General features: G+C 44.0%; 3 protein-coding genes across 3 annotated transcripts; 2 read left to right on the forward strand and 1 right to left on the reverse strand.

Annotated features, from left to right (window-relative positions):
* The first annotated feature begins 791 nt into the window (after nt 1–791).
* Nucleotides 792–1,258, forward strand: LOC117147731 (protein Diedel). Its single transcript, XM_033314730.1, has one exon. The coding sequence runs from the start codon at nt 793–795 to the stop codon at nt 1,156–1,158; it is 366 nt and encodes a 121-aa protein (XP_033170621.1). The 5' UTR covers nt 792; the 3' UTR covers nt 1,159–1,258.
* A 5,951-nt stretch (nt 1,259–7,209) lies between these two features.
* Nucleotides 7,210–15,113, forward strand: LOC117148240. The gene is made up of 2 exons (XM_033315544.1): nt 7,210–7,295; nt 10,935–15,113. The coding sequence occupies exon 2, from the start codon at nt 10,950–10,952 to the stop codon at nt 14,517–14,519; it is 3,570 nt and encodes a 1,189-aa protein (XP_033171435.1). The 5' UTR covers nt 7,210–7,295; nt 10,935–10,949; the 3' UTR covers nt 14,520–15,113.
* Nucleotides 15,114–15,234: 121 nt separating this feature from the next.
* LOC117148241 lies at nt 15,235–15,969 on the reverse strand. The gene has a single exon (XM_033315545.1). The coding sequence runs from the start codon at nt 15,960–15,962 to the stop codon at nt 15,567–15,569; it is 396 nt and encodes a 131-aa protein (XP_033171436.1). The 5' UTR covers nt 15,963–15,969; the 3' UTR covers nt 15,235–15,566.
* Between the last annotated feature and the right edge of the window lie 7,209 nt (nt 15,970–23,178).

Genomic DNA, 23,178 nt, shown 5'->3' on the forward strand with positions numbered 1-23,178 from the left:
TCCGCTTCACATTTTTTGTAGTCTTCCTTCGATTTTCCCTCCATTGTATTCCATCCACTTTTTCCCATTTCGATACGGGTCCACCAAAAAAGATGCCAAAAAAGATGCTGGCGGTCGGAAAATCGTGGGTAAGGTACATAAAGTGGGTGGCGACTTAGCAAAGAAAAGCCTAAAATCTTTTTTTACCATACTCACTTGGTGGATCTTCGGTTTATCGCAGAGAGAAAGACAATTTTTCGACATCTGAGTGGCAATACTCATAGTGATACGAACTAATCTATAACTTGTAAGTAATACTATAAAACCCTTTTTAGATAATGTGAGTGTGTAAAGAGTGTGAGTGCTGTCAAAATGAATATTGCGACCAGACATGTATAATTAATTGTTCACTTGAAGGGTTTACAATCTTAAACGATAATAGCAAGTTTACAATCTTAAAAGATAATAGCAAGAGGGATCGCTATAGTCCAGTGTATAGACGGCTAGACACCCCTTACTCTCTCTGACGACAGGCATAGTAACGAATAAGATAAACTAGCCTAACACTTCTAATATAACATAGTCTGATTTAATTTGGTGATATTGAAGAATAAAAGAAATTATAAATTAAATAATAAAAATCCTTTTTTAGAGAACGAGAGACATCTTTTTCTCTCCAGCGAACGCAACATATTTTTTAGTGTGCAAGTAAAGGGTAAAATTAAAAGCGCTTAAAAGTTAATAGAACGATGACTTCGGTTCCCTATATAAAGCCCAATATAAAGTTGCCATAAGTTATTCGATTCGATCACAATGCGAGCGGTTTCGGTGTCAGTGCTACTCATCCTTGTTGTCTGGGTGTCCTGCTTCGGCGAATCAGGCGCAGATTGCTGCTGGACAAAGGCCAAACTGCTCTTCACGATGGGCAAAGGATCGTGCGGAATGGTGAATGCCAAGACCACCAAATACGGATGCGAGGCCACAGTTTGCGCGGATGGAAGGGTGCTCAAGGGCTCCTATTGTGGAGTGGGTTCTTGCAACATCTTTGGCTGCTTTTGTCGCGGCGGCTGTCTGGCTGGAAACTATGGCGAGTCCTTTGTGGAAATAAATAATAAGTATCAGATCAACTTGATAAGCACCCAAATGAAGCTTGCTAATTTAACAGATACCGAGGCTTAATTGTACAAAGTTTTGTGACTTCCCTATAAGTTTAATATTTTTACATGCGCAATCTAAAAAAATAAAATAAAGAGTATCAGAAAGAGGTAATTTCTACGTGGTGGAGGTTTAAAGTTTGGTGATAGTTAATATACTTACAAGAGCGATTCGAAGTGAATATGTCTAAAGATTAATTGAGATACCGTATACAATTAGACAATATTATAATTTAAAATTAAACCTTAGATAAATTATTCAATTTCAGGACATCTCACATGAGCGCGGTTATGTTTCACCATTCAATTCAAGTGGTCGCTGGAGTTATCACTTTACCATTTAGATTGCATTATCCCCTCACTGGGCAACTGGGCGACTGGGCAACTGGACGACCTTTTGACCCCGGAAAGCCAATCATCCGTCCATCCAATCGCTTTGCTTTCGGGTATAATCCGTATATCTAGTGCTGTATCTCGTTATGACGCCCTGTCGCGGGAAGCGTCTCAAAGTTTTGGCCCACTGAATGGGTTCAAAAAGAGCCATAAAACACCCGCTAAGCAGAAGTTTGCGTGGCGGCGGGGGCGGGGGCGTGGGCGGCCAAAGTTGGCTTTATGCCGGTGGCATAATCAAGGATCAGTGGAGGCAAGGACCAGGACGAGGACTACGTGTCCACAAAGTGGCGCTCCGCGTGAAAACAGGAGTGGATGTGGCACTGGGCGTGGACGTGGGCGAAAAGAAATGATAATAATGCTCGGGTCAAAACAATATAAATGCAAATGCAGCGGCGCTGGCTGCGCAGTCGGCGTCGACTCAGCGCCTTTTACAGTCCTGCAACGCATTTTAATCAGTTGGCAGTGGAACTCCGGCTCCGAATCCAACTGTAGATCCCCCGTCCACGTCCTCGCCCTCGCCCTCGCCCTCCATCCTGTTGGCAATCCCCGACTTTCCGCGGAGCAGTGTCCTGGCCTGGCCTGTCCTGTCCTGAATGCCAAGTGCGACGTCAGCGGGGGACAGTTTATGAGGATGGCGCGAGAGGCGCGAAAAGTTTACGCCTGCGGCTCGCAGGGGGCGTGGCAGTGGCATGCACTCGACGAAATATCCATAGAGTTGTGGGGCGACGGGTGTGGGGATATACACCCGATGCTAAGCTTTCGTTGGAGATTATGACAAATTTAATGCCCTCGCAATGCATTTTAACGTACTGGCTGTCATACGCACTATGTTTTGTTTGCAGTGTGCTTTTCCGGATGTGGAAGGTGTCCGGCTTGGCCAGCATCGAGGGACGACTGGTGACTGGTCCGCCCTCACCTGTTGCCCGGCCCATAAATCATAACTCAATTGAGTGGGCGTGGCAGCGTGCCCACAGGAAAAAAGCGTTCAGTATCAAATGGAATTGATTGTGAACATCCCAAGATTGCAGCAGCTTAAAAAGAGTTTCGCCAGTTTTCAGTTTTCAGTTTTCCGAGTCCCCGGGCCCGTAAATCAATCGTTGGCCGGGATAATTCCCTCTGATGCGATTAGCCAGCAACTCCCGGAGTTAATCGAGGCAGCCGATAACGAGTCGGACCATCCGGATCATGGAGAATCGGAGTGCGTAACCGAGTATCCAAGTATCTGGCCAAGAATCTGGGTATCCGGGTAGCCGAGTATTCCCAACTGGGTTATGCAATTATTGGCTGTCCGCTTTTACGAATCCAACGAAAAGGGGGGTGGGTGGAAAGTGCGTGGATGCATGGATGCATGGCTCAAAAGGCGCCGAAACTCGCTTTTCTTATTAACTAATTAAGGCAGCTGCCAAGCCAGATGCTGCCACATTTTCCCCGGCATGTGTGTTGCCAATTTAACGCTCCGGCTTTGTCGTCGCTTTGTATCTTCCTCGCCGTCAGCCCCCTTTTTTTTGGTCTTGGCCCGGGAAATTTGCATTTCCATTTGCCTGCAGCGGGCGCAAGTTGCAGCTGGAAAACCCCACACCGCTCCAATCTTAATGAATTGCCAAAATCGCACAAATGCTAAACGAAAATTCAATTTGCAGATATAACAACAAGCTGGAGAAAGGCCTAAGTCGAGTCAAGAGCGTCGGGAATACCCTGGGGAAAACTGCTTTTGTTTTGCTGGATGATGACATTTATCCAAAATGATAGGCAATACTTTTGGTTCTTATATACATATATCTTAAGTTTTCAGTAATCATTAATATAGGTAATTTAAGTGATTTTTTATGGGAAAAGTAATGACTTTTCAAACTAAGGATATTGAAGAAGATAAAAGAAAATAATACGATGATATAACATACCCAAAGCACCCAATTACTGGGTAGAAAAGCCACCGCGAGAGGCTTTTGCGATAGTAACAATAAATAAATTGCACATTTGCGGACGTCGACGCCTTTGCAACTCTGCCGGCAAATTGCCGTTGATTGAATTTATGTATGTCAGGGGCGGGAGGGGCGAAAGGAAGCAGGGGCGTGGAGCAGGGGGCGTGGCACACAAACACACAGGCACAAAGATACACAAAAGACTCTTACATGCTTCATTATTTCTGTGGCTAAATTAAAGGATAATAGATTTATATGCTTGCCTGGGCCCGAACTGAAATCCATAAGATACACACACCCGAGCACGAGTATCTCGCAGATGCACAGGCAAATGCAAGTGCACACGCTGGAAACCAGGGTTGCCAGGGTTATGTTAAGAACAGCCATACAAAATCTGAGAAAGAAATTACATAATATCAGCACTCACGACTTAAGATTGCCAACTTACTCGAAAACTTAAATTTTGGGGACCTTTAAAACCAACTTTTGTATAATGCAAATCTGGTATTTTGGCAGCACTGGTGCTCTTGTCCCAGCTTTAAGAAGTAGAAGAATGATACAAAATAACAATAAACCAGGCCAAAGGCCACGAGTATCTCAATCGTGTTTGTTGGGCGAACCAATGGCTCGGTCAAGGAATTTTGAATGAAAAATATTTGAAATATCAAAATGCTTATGTTGATTTTTCCACCCCGACCCCCCTTCAGTTTGACTTCATCCTATTCAGGCAGGACGTTTCCCTTCACGACAAGAAGGCGAACAAGTAAGCAAACAAAGCTGCAAAAGGATGTTCTCATGCTTTGAAAACTAGACAGAAGATCTCATTATTGCTTCTGTAAGATCATTTGAAGTATATCTTTAGAAGTTAAAGTATCTTTTATATGTACAAACTATCAAACATAAAACACAAAATCGCAGGACCATCAGACAAATTTATTGGTATCAACTTTAGTAACAAATTTTTGTATTTTACAATCTATTGTTAATTTAATTCATATTTTAATTTTGGAGAAGAGCATGTGTCGTTGTTGTATGATTGCCATGTATTTAAAATACTGCCCGAATTAATTTCAATGACTAAAGGATAATTTAGCATATTAGCATATTTTACGTAGCATACTTTTCAGCCTTGACCGCACTTGTCGGAGCACTGGAAAAACCGCACTACAATTTGCCACAATCCGGCCACATGGAGTCGACCTCTACTCGTCCAGTCCCAATCCCAATCCTTTGCCCCGCAAATTCACTTGAACTCTCACTTAATTTTTGCTAATTTCTGCTGTTGTTGCCTTCGCCTGCCTTTCGGTCGTTAGGCAAATGATTAAGTAATTGCTCTGGCTCAAAAAGGAGGCGGTCCTGGAACTGGTTTGTTATTGGGGACTGGGACGTGGAACAGGAATAGGGACAGGGTCGCCGGCTCATGACCATCAGTGGCTCATTAGCTGGGGGCCGAGCGAGGCGAAAAAGCAAAAAATTAGGAAGAAAGGCAGCCGGCTCCAAATGAGCGAAGGAATTACATGGAATGAAGAGTGGCAAATTGAGTGAACGAGCGACTTTAAAGGACGAAAAGGATCAGGGAATGGGGCGGTCGGCGGTTTTATTGCATAAATTAACTTGGCCAAACACAATTTTGCAATTATTCTGCAATTAATAATTAATGTGGCCGCTGTCCGAGAACCGCAGGGCGAACGTTGCAGCATGGAGGATGGGGCCAGCCTGGCCAAATGTCGGGGCTCAAGGCCCTTTAAACGGCTTTAAGACCAACCACCCACCTCCCACTCCGTGGAACTTTCGCACTTGAAGCTTTGCGGTCGAGTTATCATCGGTGTCCTCGATGTCCTCGATGCTCTCGATGCTCTCGTTTCACGGTGCTCAGCTCGCTGCGCTCGGATCTCAGCTCCCGTATCTCCTTGTTGCCGTCTGTCACTTCATTATTGTCACATGATAACTGGAAATTGTTGAGCCCTGCCCTTGGCTTTAAGTGGCTTTCACCTTGACGCCCACTCACCACCACACGCCCCCATGGGCGGCTTTGGCCATGGCAATGGCTCCATAAAAAAAGGCGATACGCTCCGGCCACAAGGGAACTCATTACGGCCAAGTCCGGCCAACAAGTCACATCTCCGTAGTGGGAAGGCGAGTGTTTGTGTCCATTTGGCGTACGTTTTATGAGGACACATGCCCTAGCCAAACACCCCGTGCAATTGTATTCGCATGTGTGTGGCTCAGAGGGTGTCGCCAACTGGGGGTTGAACTGGCGGGATACCCTGTAAAAATGAAATGGAAGCTTTCCAGGAAGACAGAAGGTACGATCACTACTACTGCATTTTATTTGTACATGATCACTACTTCTTGTCTATCAATATAATTGAATAATAAGATATTATCTGAGCATAATGACACCTATGCCCATCATAACTCATAGCCACATGAGTTGCACCCACTGGCGTCCTTTTTATCCAAGCAGATTAAAACGCAAGCCACCCCGGGTCAATTGTTTTCGAGGGTATGGAGCAGCAGCATCCGCATCTCCCAGACGCATTCTGGGCATTATTGGAAATCGTGCGCTTCGTTAGCGGCAAATATGTTGCAAAGTAGCCCCAGACAAGCAGACGCCCCCGTCCCCGCTTCGATTTTCCGATATTGACCAAGCAGAAGCGAGCGCTGAAAGCCTATTTCCCAGTGAGTCGCCACCACTTTTCCTGTGGATGACAGTTTTCTTGGGCTCCGGCATCTAAGACGTTCCCTTCTGCCTGCCATTCCTTCCCTGAAAACGGAATTTCCGCCTCCCAGACGACGACTCTTTGTGTTCATGTGCGTCTTTCGGCTTGGGCTTTGTTGCCTCGAAGCTTATCATTTATTGCTGCTGATTGCTTTGCCTGTCCATACAACCACCCAGCCACCCAATCACACAGCCACCCAACCACCCAGCCACCCCCTTTTTGGCCACCCAGCGAAGGACACCCTCTTTGGATTTTGCATATGCATATGCGTAGCAAACGAAATGAAACGAATGCAGGAAAAAAGTGCCAATAAAGAAATTTAATTTAATTTCCAACTTTGAGATATATGGAATGAAATACCCGACGATGAGCCCCCTTTTGTGAACGGAAATCGAAACGCATTTGTCAGCATTTCGCATTTAAACTTTTGCGCCTTTAAGTGCAATTTTCAAACATTTTGCGGCAGATTAAATGGGTGAATGGGGGTGGGACTGGGCCCTTAAATACGGTTAAGCATTTACATATGTTTATAAATTTGCACGGGGAGAAGTTCCCCTTTTCGAGATCGGATTACAACATCTGTTGTAAAGAAGTGAAGGATGTTCTCGAGGTTATAGGAAGTGAAGATATTCCTAATTTTCAAATACTGATACAGATAAGAAATCTATTAGATTTCTAAGGTATCCATTTCTGTCTGTTTTATTTAGAAAATGTATGACAATATTATTGTTGTTGCTTAAGTATCTATTAATGGGGATTTTTGATTTAACAAAGCACTACGGGAAATTTCATCCGTTTTTATGCCATAAATGTGTTTTTAAAAATTTGACAAATTCTGAAGGTATGTATAAGATTAGAAATAAAATAATCGTCTTATTTTAAATAGTTTACGAGATATAAACTTATGCCAAAAAAAAGTGTCAAATTCCCAATAGTACTTAGTTCCTGATCGGCATTTCTCCCTTACAAGTCGACTGTGGACGGGATGTCAATCGAACTTGGCCGGATCGAGAATTCAGATGCTCAGTTTCAGTTCTAGTTTCGAAGTCTTCGGAGCGCACAGAAAAAACAGTTTCGAGTTGAATCAAGAATATTTTGAATATTTTGCAGTTTTCGTTTGATTGGTGAGTGAAAAGCTTCCTTTAGCCCAGCAAACACAGAGTTTAACCCTGCCAGGCCCCCCCCCTCAACATCTCTTTCATCGCGGGCGCAGAAATTGCCAGCGATTTTTATCATTTTAAATGGACGAACAACAAGAACGACGCAGTGGGCCGAAAAAAAAGTGAAAAATGTGAAAAATTGTGAAAAAAATGTGGAAAAATGTGTGGCGCAGTCAAGTGGCGGGCATTTAATGCCCGTTTTGTAGCCGTTGTTGTTGCGATCTCAAAGGCGGATTTGCATTATAATTTATTGCAGTGCCTGCATACGCTTTGTCCTTGTGTTTTCCCGCCGCTTTCCCCATTTTCCGCCGCGCACTTTTTGCTTTGGCTAATTTCGATGCCAGGGCGGTGATAAGCGGAGCGCATTTCTTTAAATGAGTTTTCCCAGCCAAGTTTTCCCCCGCGGCAAAAGTTCCAAGCAAAAGGCGTTGAAAATCCCGTTCCTAATACCTGACGCCCCGCTAACATTTATAAATTATTAATTTCCCCTCTCCCCCGCATCGCAGCATCTCTTCTCCCCCTGCTCCTCTCGTTTTCTGTGTTTTGGCTGCTGGATTAGTGGCAGTTTATTCATATGTGGTTCAAAGCAGCCAAAAGAACAAAGAGCCGACACGAAACGACGGCTTAAACTGTCTCTTGTTTTTATTAGTCCGAAAGCCGCGTTGCAAAGCCACCCAACCACCCCCAAAACAGCCACCTACTCCACCCACTTCGCCCACCCAAAAGGTAAATGCGACACGTAGCTTATTAGCAGCGAAAGCAAAACTTTCATCAGTTGGTGTAAGCCCGGTTCTGGGAAAAACGTTCCAAGCCCATAAAGTACAGTTTTCAATAGCCGGGAAATCCGGGAAAATCAATGCAGCTGCGTACTGCGATTAACTGAAATGAAACTAAACGAAGGATTAAATACCCTTTGAGTAAAATATGCGTGGCTTTTGCCATGAAAATGTAAAGCGTGTTCGGCAAAAAGCTCAATGGCATATATATGTACAGTCATTCATCTGGTATTTTGGATAGATTACATGTGTGTAATTTATAAGTATTGATACGTTTCCCAGATTATTGCATATAGATTTAAATTTCCCCTTTCATTTGCAGTTCGTAGGGCAACGCAAATAGGATTCAGATTATTATAACGCTCAGAGTTAAAACAGATGGATAATTTGTATATTTTTGTTCACTTTTGAGCTAGAAAGACCTCATTAAAATGAAACACAAATTGCAAATTAATAACTAAGCTTTGGGCCTTGACTAATTGACATTTGATATTCGGCTCTGAATTTTCGACTCGGAGGGCCGAATAAAATGTATAATTAAGACCGGGAGTTGTGAGCGACCAAAGTTCGATATTAGCGATTCGATAACGAGAACAATTCAATGGCATTTCACTTTATATGAAGTTCAATTTAATGTAGGCACCTGTTTCTATGCCCCTTTCATGTACCGAATTCTGTGGCCGATTTCGTGTGCGAGGGAAATTGTTTAATTATTAAGTAACTCGATGCTTAAAAGCTTAACAAGCAAAAGCCCATGCTAATGATGGGCGGCCAGTGGGCGTGATATCCTAGCGACCAAGCTTCGTCATAATTTGCCCCAAAATGTTGATGCCGCCATTAAATCAGAGTCACAGACCTCGTTCTGCTGACCACAGAACCTTTTAGCCAGCAGCCAGCCCATTCCCACTCCCACATTCCCACTTTCCCACTTGCCCGCAAAAGTGTCAATAACGTGGCCAAGAACGAAGAAGGACGAATCGAGGGAGCCGGAGGAGCTACTAGCTAGGGGCCAGAAGGCAGTGGCCAGGATCTCTCGCCGGGGGCCAGCTGGTGTCCTTAGCCTGGGCAAACAATAAAATATTCAAAGTTTATAATGTAAATTAACCCAAAGTTGCCTGATGTCCTGCCGCGTCGTCCTCTGCTCTCCACTGCCGCCACTGGCCCCATGAATACACAATACACATGTCCCCCGGAAATTGGTGGGGTCGCCCCGCCCTGCCACCCCGTTTGGCCCCCATAATTTCTGATATTCTTGGGGCCTCCCAAGGATTTGGCCTGGTCCTCGTCCTGTCCATGTCGCCGCTCCGAACTGTTTGGCTAATCAAATTTTATTGGGCCACTGAGTGCTGGGCGGCGAGGCATCCGAGGTGGGCGTGGCAGCTAGTTAACATGGCACCGAGAAAATGGTCAATAGCGAACTATAGTTTAATGAGATTAATTTGAACAAGGACTTTGTACCTAACTGCATTAGTTGCACGCAAATTTCTTAGCCAACTTCTATTGGCTGAGTGCCATTATAATATATATAGCAAATTTAACAATGCATTTTTCTTCATCTTAAGAACTGATTAATGTTGAACATATATTCCAAAAATCTCAAGGGACTTTAGTTCGTCTACCCGCGTAACTCATATCTCTAATTACTACGTTGCATATTAAGTGACGAATGCCCTATTTGATATATAGGCCAGATATCTTGGTTATGAGTCAGTCCCGGCTTGTAAATTGACCTTTGATCGCAGCCAGCTCCCTCATCTCGAATCTCACTCTCCTGGCCATGTACAGACTGTAGTGATGGGTTCCCCTGCTTAGCTAGCCGCTTATTCATCAGAGCTCCGAAAGCCGAAAGGCGAAAGCCGGGGAATGATGAATGCCCCCAGCAAATCGGATGAGATGCGAGCAACTGGAAGAGCCATCTCGGTGGGAGCTGCTGGTGGAGATGGAGATGGAGATGGAAGTGGAGACTTCAGTGGTCACATGCCACAGCCCGCTCAAGTGTTGTTGGGACATAAACATCTCCGGGCCCACATGAAATGTCATCTTTCATTAGATTAACGATTGTTCCAGTGGCTGGTGGTTAGATGCTAGGACGCTAGGATGCTGGGATGTTCGGGAATGATGGTGAGGAGTGGCGTGGAGTGGGGGCAGGGCGGCGTCCAGTGGCAAAGCTCTCTGCCCGAAATCAAATCTTCAACAATCTGTTCTGCCAAATGCCTCCGCACACGCAAAAACGGGCAGAGATGGAAGGGCGGGGAATCCCCGGCATATGGCTTCCGCAAAAAAGTGTCAAATGCGTGGGGACAGAGGCGGCGGGCCGGTTCGGTGACGGGGTGGTGAGGCGAGGCGAGGCGGGGTGGGGAGGGGGGTCAGAATGAGCCTATGGCGCCAGGAACAAAACCAGGACTCGGGATCCAGGACGACTGTCAACTTGAGCCTGACAAAGTATTTGCGGCTTGCCAGTCATTTTTCGTGTTTGTGGACAGGGGTAGAGATTGTGTGTGTGCACTTGCAAAAATACTAGTTGACTTCGTTGGCAGTTTTTTAATACACAACATCAAAGTGATACGCATTTTCAAGTTCCTTTTATTCCATCTTATCGACCTGCTTGCTTCTCACTCATTTGATTCAATATTACTACACTCAATATTAAAATATGTACAAATTTTCTTGAACTGTACCTATGAATGAAATTGGTAGTGGGTTTGAGTTGAAGAGTCAGCAGGAATAAAAGCAAATGAGGCTTGAACCAAATGCAAATTAATATGTGGTGCTGCAGGGCGGGATTCCCAACCATAATTCTGCCAAACTGACCTCTTCTCTTTTCCAGGCACCCAAAGTAGAAATGTCCGAGAAAATAGAAATTACTCCCATTACCGGAATGTATGAAGTGTCCCAAAAATCTGAGGAGAAAGTCATTGCTCCAATGTTTAAAGCAGAAATGTCCGAGAATATGGAAAATACTCCTGTTCCCGGAATGTATGAAGTGTCCCAAAAATATCAGGAGAATGCAATTGCGGGAATGTTCAAAGCAGAAATGTCCGAGGATATGGAAAATACTCCTGTTCCCGGAATGTATGAAGTGTCCCAAAAATATCAGGAGAATGCAATTGAGCCAATGTTCAAAGCAGAAATGTCCGAGAATATGGAAAATACTCCTGTTCCCGGAATGTATGAAGTGTCCCAAAAATATCAGGAGAATGCAATTGCGCCAATGTTCAAAGCAGATATGTCCGAGAATATGGAAAATACTCCTGTTCCCGGAATGTATGAAGTGTTCGAAAAATATGAGGAGAATGCAATTGCGCCAATGTTCAAAGCAGAAATGTCCGAGAATATGGAAAATACTTCTGTTCCCGGAATGTATGAAGTGTCCCAAAAATATCAGGAGAATGCAATTGCGACAATGATCAAAGCAGAAATGTGCGAAGAAATGCAAAATACTCCTGTTCCCGGAATGTATGAAGTGTTCGAAAAATATGAGGAGAATGCAATTGCGACAATGTTCAAAGCAGAAATGTCCGGGAATATGGAATATACTCCTGTTCCCGGAATGTATGAAGTGTTCGAAAAATATGAGGAGAATGCAATTGCGCCAATGATCAAAGCAGAAATGTCCGAGAATATGGAAAATACTCCTGTTCCCGGAATGTATGAAGTGTTCGAAAAATATGAGGAGAATGCAATTGCGACAATGTTCAAAGCAGAAATGTGCGAAGAAATGCAAAATACTCCTGTTCCCGGAATGTATGAAGTGTCCCAAAAATATCAGGAGAATGCAATTGCGCCAATGTTCAAAGCAGAAATGTCCGAGAATATGGAAAATACTCCTGTTCCCGGAATGTATGAATTGTCCCAAAAATATCAGGAGAATGCAATTGCGACAATGTTCAAAGCAGAAATGTGCGAAGAAATGCAAAATACTCCTGTTCCCGGAATGGATGCAGTGTTCGAAAAATATGAGGAGAATGCATTTGCGCCAATGTTCAAAGCAGAAATGTTCGAGATAATGGAAAATACTCCTGTTCCCGGAATGTATGAAATGTCCCAAAAATATCAGGAGAATGCAATTGCGCCAATGTTCAAAGCAGAAATGTCCGAGAATATGGAAAATACTCCTGTTCCCGGAATGTATCAAATGTCCCAAAAATATCAGGAGAATGCAATTGCGCCAATGTTTAAACTAGAAATGTCCGAGAATATGGAAAATACTCCTGTTCCCGGAATGTATGCAGTGTTCGAAAAATATCAGGAGAATACAATTGCGCCAATGTTCAAAGCAGAAATGTCAGAGAATATGGAAAATACTCCTGTTCCCGGAATGTATGCAGTGTCCCAAAAATATCAGGAGAATGCAATTGCGCCAATGTTCAAAGCAGAAATGTCCGAGAATATGGAAAATACTTCTGTTCCCGGAATGTATGAAGTGTCCCAAAAATATCAGGAGAATGCAATTGCGCCAATGTTCAAAGCAGAAATGTCCGAGAATATGGAAAATACTCCTGTTCCCAGAATGGATGCAGTGTTCGAAAACTATCAAGAGAAAGCCATTTTGCCATTGTTCAAGGCAATAATGTCCGAGGATATGGAATTTACTCCCTTAACCGGAATGTATGAAGTGTCCCAAAAATCTGAGGAGAAAGTCATTTCTCCAATGTTCAAAGCAGAAATGTCCGAGAATATGGAAAATACTCCTGTTACCGGAATGGATGCAGTGTCCGAAAAATATGAGAAGAATGCCTTTGCGCCAATGTCTGAAATATGCGCAAAAGATTACACAGTATCTCCAATGGATGGAATAGCTCAGGAAGAGAACACTTTTGTCTCCATCCCAGATGGAATAACCCGACTCAAGGACATTTTTGATACACAGACAATCTATGTCCAGGGAAATGAAACTGTTGCTCCCATAAATGAAATGTCCCAGATGATAAACACTGTATCACCGTTGGTCGAAATATCACAAAACGAACAAAATATCAACGGAAGGACTGAGAATGGAAATCCAAAAATACTCATGGATACGAGCACTATTTCCATGAACGATACTCCGACTGTGAATCCAGTTGGGACCACTAATGTCGTGGAGATGGTGGAGCAACCAAACACAATCATTGAGCTGGTGGATTACTATGTGCCACCAGCGTCCTTGAACAACAACAACAACACAATTCGACCGTTTTTCCCCATCACAGTGCCCATGCACCCTGAATCCTTGCCGGAACCCACCCCCAAGCCGCCGACAAAGGGTAAGCGTGGCCGGAAGCCAGGTCCCAAACCTAAACCACGCGCAACCAAGCGTCGTCGTCCGCCGACGCCTCCTCCACTGCCGCCGGTACCGAACTTCTTGGCAGACGTCATCAATCCGCTGGAGAATGAAATATATCCCAAGGTCATTGTCCAGCCGGCCCATCTGCCCTGGGTGCTGCCCAGCCATTGCAATGATGGGGTTCCTAAGCCGCCCCCTTCCAAAGTGGCAGTCAAGGAGGTGCCGAATACCAACACCACTTCGAGGCGCGTGTTGATCAGCGCCCATTTGCGCGAGAAACTTCAGCTCTTTGGTCCGGATGTGATCATCTCGGTGATCGACAACGCGGTATCCCCGTACTTCAAGGCGGTGAAGAAGGAACCCGATGGCAGCCAGCATCAAATATTCTTCACCGCCCCACAGCTGCTCTCCTTCACAGCCGCCCACTTTGGCAATTGGTCGCAGATGGTGCCCACCCAGATGCTGATGATGAAGCCTACGCCTGCCATGCTGTCCCATTACTTTCCTGGACCCATTGGACAAGCTCTGGTCAAGAAATGGCTTACCGATCAGCAGCCTCTCAATCAGCAGCCATCGTTGCCCTTCAAGATGCCCATCGGAAAGCCACCGCAGGCCACCAAAGCTTTTCCAAGGCCCAATGCAACATATTTACATCCTGGCAAGCCCCAAGTATCCAAGCATTTTGCAGCTCCAGCTCCCCCTGCAGTGCCTGCTCCTCGTCCAGCTGATACTTTTGCTCCACCACCAGTTGATCCTCCTGCTGCATATTCAGCTGATGATCCGGCTCCGGAATCCATTCCAGGTCCGGCTCCAGAATCCACTCCAGATCCGGCTTCCACTCCACATCCGGAACATACACCAGATCCGCCTCATACTGCAACGCTGGTTCCCACTCCAGCTCCGCCAGTTGACCCTACTCCAGCACCTCCTGCGGCCTGTAACCCTACGGATCCATTTGATGAGAGCATGTTCCCACCAATCATTCTGCCCGCTATCCTCAAGCGCTCATCCCAGGAGAGGCTGCGCAAATCTATAATGGCCAAGAGGATCAAGGCCATGAAGGAGGCTCAGGAGGCTGCAGCTTCGGCTGCTGCAGAAAAGGCCAAGCGGAGTCTGAACAAAGAAATGCCGGAGGAAGAGTTTTGACTCGAACAATTCAATAATTGGGAAAACACAAACCCACCAAATATAATGTAGAACATCTTGGAAACAAAACACACCTCCAGTCCAGTCCGAACAAAGACATCAGGAGGACGAGTCAAAGAATATGAATAACTCGTATAATCCAACCCAAGAAAAGAACACATAATAGCACATGCGAAAACATTAAGAAATTAACCAAATGTGATTCAAAATTAAATCTGATCAAAGATAAGCGGAAGGACAAGTCGAAGGATAAGAAGGATTCGGACAACTCAATGCAAGAAATGAAAATGTAGAACATATCAAGAAGCCCATGTTAACACATAAACAATTTAACCAAATGTGATTTAAAATTCCAAGTAAAAATTGAACTTAGAAAAGCAGAAGGACGAGTCGAAGGATAAGGAAAATAATATGACCATGTGTATTTGGAACTGCAAATACAGAAAAGCAAACGTTGAAACACAAAGAAATTATCCAAATGTGATTCAAAAGGGCGTTCCGTATAACAATTTGGCATTCCATTGGCGTCATCAAACAAAATTTGTCATGCTAATTGGCTTTTATAGAGCCGCCAAATAAAACGCTTTGCTTTCGTGGTCTGTTGTATTCTTTTTGTCACTAATTGCCCACCGATGTCAATAGCTCATTATTGACTGCGATAATTGCACACTGGTCTTCGAATAAAATCAAATGACACACACACATAGCAAACGAGTTCGTTTAACTTATTTATTGCTTACGCATAGGGAACTCCTTAAATTAGTCACATTAAGTTAAAAAAAAAACATATAAATTAAAGTTTAGTGCTCAAATTGTTCCTGTGGGCAAGGCTTCCCAGCGGGTGCATCGACTTGATGACCTGCACCAACTATTTCCCACTTGTGGTCAACTTGTAGCTCAAACACAAGTCGGAGTAGCAGGCTGGCCAGTAGATATCCCTGCTGCCGAGTGAAGAGCACGGGGTTCCTGCTCCAGGAACTGCCTAATCGACAGCCAGCCGGGATCCACTTGAGACGCCCCCTCCTGGGATCCTCCGTCCGGGAATCCTCACTCCTGCTTCACTTGGAAGGCCTTCGCCTTGGGCATGGCCACCGGCAGCGAGCGGTCCACGTAGGCGAAGTTATCCACCACGCTGGAGGACAGGACGCCACCCATTACGAGCAGGGCTCCGGCGATGCCAATTTTCGACCACATGCTGCTTGCTCTCGGGAAATCGGGACGAGTGACGATACTGGACACTGGACACTTGGTACTGGACACTACTCCGGATGCGGACTGGAATGCGGCGACCTGATGCGAAGCGAACGCGAGTAGAGCTTTTTGCACAATGCGCGGGACGCACGCCCTGCATGGGGCCTTATATACACAATCGCAAACGCACTCCCAGAGTGGGAGCCGCAACCAGAGCCGGCAGAACCAGAACCCGCGGGAAGCTTTGCCCATGGGATGTCCGATGTGCCGGCGGTCACGTCGGCCAGTCGCCTCCGGGCGCCACGGGCCAGCGGAAAAGCTCCCAGAAAGTACCGCTCGTCGATGCACTTCCTTCGCCGCCGCCACTCGCCGCGATTATCGACTCATTAGATAAGCGCGATTCGCACTTCGATGGCGAAAAGCTCTAGCATGTGTGCGAATAGGTGCACTGCGAGAAAATCCGGTTGAATTCGGTCCTAGTATCTTGAAATCACCTGCAATGGAGTCATTTCCCAGAATTTACAAATCAAAATGTGCATCAAGCATACTTTTAGACACCATACATGATTAGAAAATACTAGAGATTTTATTGTCACTAACTAGTGATAAATAAATATTATAGGTTTTTCAAAAACTAGTGGTTTTTATTTATGAAGCCATATCCCTAATATTCCCTTTTTCCAACCTTGAGTTTTTATATTAAGATTATATAAGATACCATTATCTAGTTAGAAAAATGACGCAGCTTTGTATTGAAATAATTTAATTAGTAATTAATTAGTATTTCCAGCCCGATATATTGAAGTCCCGAAAAGCAGCCGATTTTTTCCGCAGTGCATAAGTAATAAACTCATGTCTGCGCCAATCTGATATTTTAATATTTTGCAATGTTTTGTTTGTTTATTCGCGGACCGTGTTTATTAGCAGTGTTTATCAAGAACGCCTAATCTTGGAACAGGGGTGCGTCACTATCTAAGCAATTTGCGTCTAAACACGAATACATTTGTGGGCAAACATTTACCCGCCGATTTCCCTTTCATGTTTGGTCTAAAAATTACAAACTGGCCCCCTAGATTTTGTTTATCTTTATTTTTTGCAACTTGCAATACCTAAAACTGTAAAGTAAAGCTATATCAATGTGGAATGTTATCTCCACCCACTGGCAGCAAAATCAAGAAATAAACAAACTTAAGCATTTGTGATTAACTGCGAAATTCTACTCCGGCGATTTACAATCTAATTTTTTTTACGAGTAGACTTTCCTCAATAAAATGGCAATGCATCAGCACAAAACCAAAGCCATGAGGTGAGATCATTTCCAGGTGGGCTAACCAAAATGTGCCACCAATTCGCACTACTGTGCAATTTGTAATTTTGAGTTGCAAAACGACTTTGTCATTAGGCAAAATGTTCACTGAAGATTACAATGAGTCTTTAATGTTCAGAATGTCGGAATGTTTACGTCAGAACTGCACGACTAATTCGATAACTAATCGTACATACAAATTTTTGAATTTAAATATATTCAATGACTAAATAAGAAAGTATTCATTTTCTATGGTAACGAAGTTATTGTTATTTACCATTTTTATTTGGATGTTTAAATTGAACTTGTACTACTGTAAATTAATATGTTGTTATCCACGTTTATATTTAACAATTTAATGTTAAAATATCTTTATAACATCAAGGTTGCACTAAAGGAAAATACGAGTTACTTAATTGGCACATAGCAAATATAGCTATATCTATCTATCTATATATCTATCTATTTATCTATCTATCTATCTATCTATCTATCTATCTATCTATCTATCTATCTATCTATCTATCTATCTATCTATCTATCTATCTATCTATCTATCTATCTATCTATCTATCTATCTATCTATCTATCTATCTATCTATCCATCCATACATATACATACATATATACCTCGATTTCTTAATGTGCGTAACACAGCTGCATTCTGGGCATAATCTGGCCAAAAACATACACAATCAGTACATCGATATTGGCTTAACTGCGTAGATAATTGAGTTGATTACGTGATAACCCGAGCACAGCGATTTCAAATAATTCTTGTGATTGAACGTAATCATTTTTCGCGAGCTTTTCCCGCCCTCGAATTTGGTCATCTTCAAACTAAATGTCTGCAATATTTTTGCCAAGAGCATGGTGTGGGCTAGGAGTCTGCCACGCTTTTAATCGCTGCAACAACAACTAATAAACTATGTTTAATTATAGCCCCGCAGATAACAACAACAAATTGCACTTTTCCGCACCTCCCCCCTCGCCATTTACGCGCAAAATTAATCGAAGCCCATAAAGCAGCGTAAACAAAGACACCCCCACAGATCGGGGATATATACATATATATATATGCACATAAATATATATGTACACTCGTACACATATAAATTTATATGGTTGTGTTTATATATGATAAGTACATATCTATATGGCTGGCTATAGCGAACGGCTGACATCGTCGCATGCAGATAAACAGACATTAATAATAGAAATATTTGGTCCTACACACTGGCACACAACTGGGGGGCGGGCTGCGCGGACGGGGGCGTGGCACAGCCAAACAGATTGCCAACATTAGTAATTCCAGCAGCTCTTTGAACCAACTACCTATGCACTGATCGAAATTAGGTTTGATTACAAAATTTGAATTTGAGTACTCATTAAGGATACACATTTTTTTTAAGGCAGACGTCTACGTAGTGACGAAGCGCGACTTCTACATTAAGACGATGAAATAAAAACATTCTGTGGTTGTCTGTTCATAACTATATGTCAAACGCTATTTAAGCATAAAATGATAAGGCCATCGTCACTAGTATCTTTTATCGATTAGATATTTCTTTCTACTCGCCTGTAGTTTGCGCAGTGTTAGTAAACTATAATAATAGAGTGGTGCGGGGTTGCACCAGTGTGGTGCACATGTGAATTGTGCCAGGATCTGTTGAATGGCACCCACCGTTGTCCTGGCAACGCCAACTATGCATCCAAAGGGGTCTTAGTTGTTAACAATGACGGCAGAAATGAAATATTCTCAGGAAAATGAAGTAAACATCAGTCGAGCACTCGGCTCAACGCTGGCTTTAAAAGGGTTTCCCTAGCTGGAAAAATTCAAACATTACATTTGCTTCTATTGCTGCTTGATGACAAAAATAGGACTTGATTATGAACATATATGTATAATTAGGTAATTCACTCTGTCCCTCTTTAAGTTTTATGGCACACAGTATGAGTGGATAAGATTGTATGATTAGGTATATCAAAGTGGTCACCTTCTTATTTTCGCAAGTGCTACGTTGAAATTTTATGGTTTGCGAAAACTTTCGCTGCATTATCTAGACTAATCCAATCTGTTTTGGACTCACATAACAACTAATATATTGTTTGCGAGCTGAACTTACCGATTTAAGGCGTTTGCTTGAGCAGGGGCTATTAGTCGCTGTGTAAAGCCTTTAAACACTGCTTAACACTGTGTGCCGGATCCAGATCCCTTAACCCATGTCTGCCCACCGAGTGATTGGCGACAAGACTGCTGGCAGCAGCGAGCTCAATCGACTTCCGGTTGTGCCAATTTTTGGTCTAAGCCAAGACATTCGCGCTGCCTTGGCGAGACCGAGACCGAAACCACCGAGCCACTGAGCCACTGCACCACTGCACTACTGCTCCACCCACCCGTCCGATGGGCCACCCACTCTGGCTGAGTATTTGCCTGGCGCGCTCAGTTTGTTCGCTTGCATTTCCTTCCGGCTGGCCCTCATATATGCCGACAGTCGGCGGAAAAGTCTAGGGAAAATGGAGGAAAACCATGGGTGCTGGGTGCTGGGAAAACCTCAAGTAAACAGGCAGCGGGCTAAACCATTGCCTAACCCAACAACATGCTATAGCCCGACCCTCCGCAGCCACTCATCCAACACCATTTTCTTTTCCACAAATTGAATTCTCGCGCGCGCATTTTCATTTGCCACACTCGTCTGTGTGTTTGTGTGTGTGTTTGTTTGTTAATTTTCGCACAGGAAAATTGCATCAGCTGAGGGGTTTCCACAGCACTGGTTTTTTCTCCAGTTTCGCCTCGTTTTTCTTTTTTTTTTGTAGCCAGCCGCAACAGGAGAAATACGCGGCCACTTTCCGCATGTGGGGGCGCAGGTGGTAAAAAGCAGGGGGGGCGTGGCAGTGGAAATCGTTGGGAAATCCAGCAGATCGATAGATAATCAACTAATGATTGCGTGCAGAAAGCTCCCAGCTCCCCCATTCCTTTTTCGTGAATAATACAGCATTTATTGATAGAGCACAAGCTCTTGAATGTGATAAAAGGACAGTAGTGCAGATGGAATTGTTTTTATTAAAAGAAAGGTTTCCGTTTAATGTGTTCATGTGTATTGCGAGTTACTTTTGAGCTGTAGTAGTAGTGTATGTAGTGCATTTCGTTACCATTTCGTTATCTGTGGCAAAGATAAGCAAGAGATCAATGACTTTGGCATTGAGTACGCTCGTTGAATGATTATTCCCGACTCGTGTCCGACTGTCATTATGATGCCGATAATCTCAGTTGTAATGTATAAAGCCCGACAGGCGGTGGAAAAGCGCTGGAAAATCGGGGCACTTTCGCTGGGTGTGTTGAATTTTAATTTATGGGCAAATTTTGCGTGTCTAATGCACTGCAACCTGCTGCACTTTGTCGTTGTGTGTGTGCACAATTAAATTTTCAATGTAATTTCACGCGCAAATGCCTTCAATTGCCGGGCGGATGATGTTGCTCCCCTCCTGGCACCCATCCCCATCTGGGGTCCTAATATACTGCTCCTGTTCGGTGGCCTCGCCACTCAGATCTGCATTGGGATACAGAGGAGGTCATTATGAGAGCCACCCACAATTCACTATAGTGATTATGTCAGAAAGGATGAAAATTGGCAAGCTTAATTAAATTAACAAAAGAGTTAAGCCAAATGCAAAAGGGCATTGGTGTTGGAAGACAGGATCTCGAATTACTGGACAGCAAACTATCCGCATGTCCTTGGGAAATATAAGATATTGCTAGGAGTAGCATAATATATCACACCATTAAGACCACTTCTATATATATTTGTTTTTTATTAAATACTAAATCAACTATAGCAATCATTGGAAGTGCTTTTTAAGATATTTGTTGATTCGGTTAAGGTTCAAGATTAATTAAGATTCAGTGCTATCATTGCGAACGGCATAGTGAAACCTACGAAGCGACATAATCATCATAATCGCGTTGACACTACAGGCGAACGCCTGACAGTGAGAGTGAGAGAGAGAGACGGCGACATTGGGCGAAAGAGACGGCAGACAGCGTAACGCATCGGGGGCAAACGCACTCCTATGGCCACCCAGCCACCCCCTCACATTCTTTTTTTTTTCTGTCGCCGGTGCCGCGAGTCGCGCGATTAGCGATTGCTTATCAATTAACACACTTGGCCAGCTATCAAAGTGGATGCCTCAAAGGCCTCGTCGATAAGGCGAAATAAGTCGACCGAACTTTGCCAAGCGGCTTAAGGCGTCCCCAGGCCACTGGAAGTTGGGTGCAAGGCATATGAGGTGTCGCCTTCGCAGCGCAGTAATCATGGCTTAATGGTTGGCTATAATGATGCGGATACAGATACAGAGATACAGATACATTTACAGATACCTGTGCGCGTTCGGAGCCACTTGGCCGGAATAAGCCCAAGGTGAATTGAAGAGGGACCGACAATTGTTACGCTGGACTGCCTTGTGATTGGGTTGCGAACTGAAATAATTATAATTGAAACACAAACAATCAGTGGGGATCAAACGGTGCTAGTGCTCTGATAACCTGGAATGGGTTGGGATCTGGGGTCTTAAAGTCAACTTGTAAGGTTTCTCCAACTATGCAGTGGTACTTCCCGATTGAATTTATGATGCAGCATACTTCTGGGCATGTAAAGGATCAGAAGGATCTAATAATTTCATTGCATGGAATGAAATTCCTCTCCTCAAGTGTCTAAAAGTATGTAGTGGCTGGTACTCCCGATGGATATTATACGGTAGCATATATGGATATGAAAGTCAGCTCTTGAGGTGTCTAAATGTATGCAGCACATGTCATTTTCCGACTGAAAACATCTTGCGGCATACTTTTGGGCAGCTTTAAAGATATCGCCCTGGAAATTGGTTATTATTTAAGCCGATTCTTAAACACTGCGCTTGCTGGGCTTTCGCTGGCGTGAAATAAATACATTTTCGTCCGCTTTGGCGGAAAACAAAAGGCAACGCCTGTGTATTATTTGGCAGCCACCCTACGCCCTACGCCCATGGAACTCGAAACGCAAGCCACCCACCACCCACCGCCCACTGAAAGGGGGTGTGTGCTATGAACTGAGCGCGTTGTAATGTGCGTTAATAAATTTGATTTTAGATTCTCTCTCGAGCCATCAACTTTAAAGTGCCGCTCAGCCAGCCCGCCGGCCGAAAAACACCACCCATCGCCCCACCGCCCACCGTTTCATCGGCACTCCAGGATCTCGTTTTTATCAGTTTAATGGGCGGGTCGTAATGCAATTTGCCCACCACCCCCTACCCCTACCCACCCCCCTCGCGAAAGCCACTGTCTCTGCTGCTGTGTAAAGCAATTTTGATAAATTTATGTGGAATACGCTTTCATGATAAGCTAATTAAATTCAATCGCTGTAACCAACTTGGCCAAAAACCGAAATGCCACCTCCCCCCCACACACACACCCTTCCCCCTTGGGCCACCCACCATTCCGCCTGATTTCGGTTTGGTTAAAGCTCAGCGATTGTTTCCATATCGTTGGTTAAACTAAAGTGGCAAAATTAGCGACAAACGAATGATTTTTGGCCAGAGAGAAAAGCAAAAGGAAAAGCACTTAGGAGAGATTTGCTACCTTTCAACGTAATTAATAATTATTATTGCATAACGCAAACTAACTTAATTTTAAGCAATTATTCGTGGATTATCCGTATCAGTTGAACATTTCGCGTTTTTTCAACTAATTACGCTAAAACACAATCGTTGACCCGCCAATAAAATGGCGAATCAATTTGGTTTGATATTTTCATTAAGCGTAAGCCGCTGTCAAAGCGAAGGCTTTGTGAGAATTAACTTATAAAACTTAATATTCGAGTTGACCCCGATCATATAGTAGGGATACCAGGTGAGTCTTATGATGATAATTTCCCTTATGCTCTGCGAACTCTGACGCTAATTGCACATTGCCGGGCCATCAAAAATGCATGTTTAAAATCAGTTTAAAGCACTTCCAATTAGCAATCGCGAACTAAGCCAACCCGGGAGTCCCTGTCACGATATGTAATGGAATGGAACATGATTTTCCAGATACTATCTGGCTGCCATGGTGGCGGCACTCTGGCCAGAGGGGGAAATCGGCTGACGATTTGGACAAATATTGTGTAAATTTTGTGGAAAAACATG

The sequence above is a fragment of the Drosophila mauritiana genome, chromosome X (genome assembly GCF_004382145.1).
Source record: "Drosophila mauritiana strain mau12 chromosome X, ASM438214v1, whole genome shotgun sequence".
Taxonomy (NCBI): domain Eukaryota; kingdom Metazoa; phylum Arthropoda; class Insecta; order Diptera; family Drosophilidae; genus Drosophila; species Drosophila mauritiana.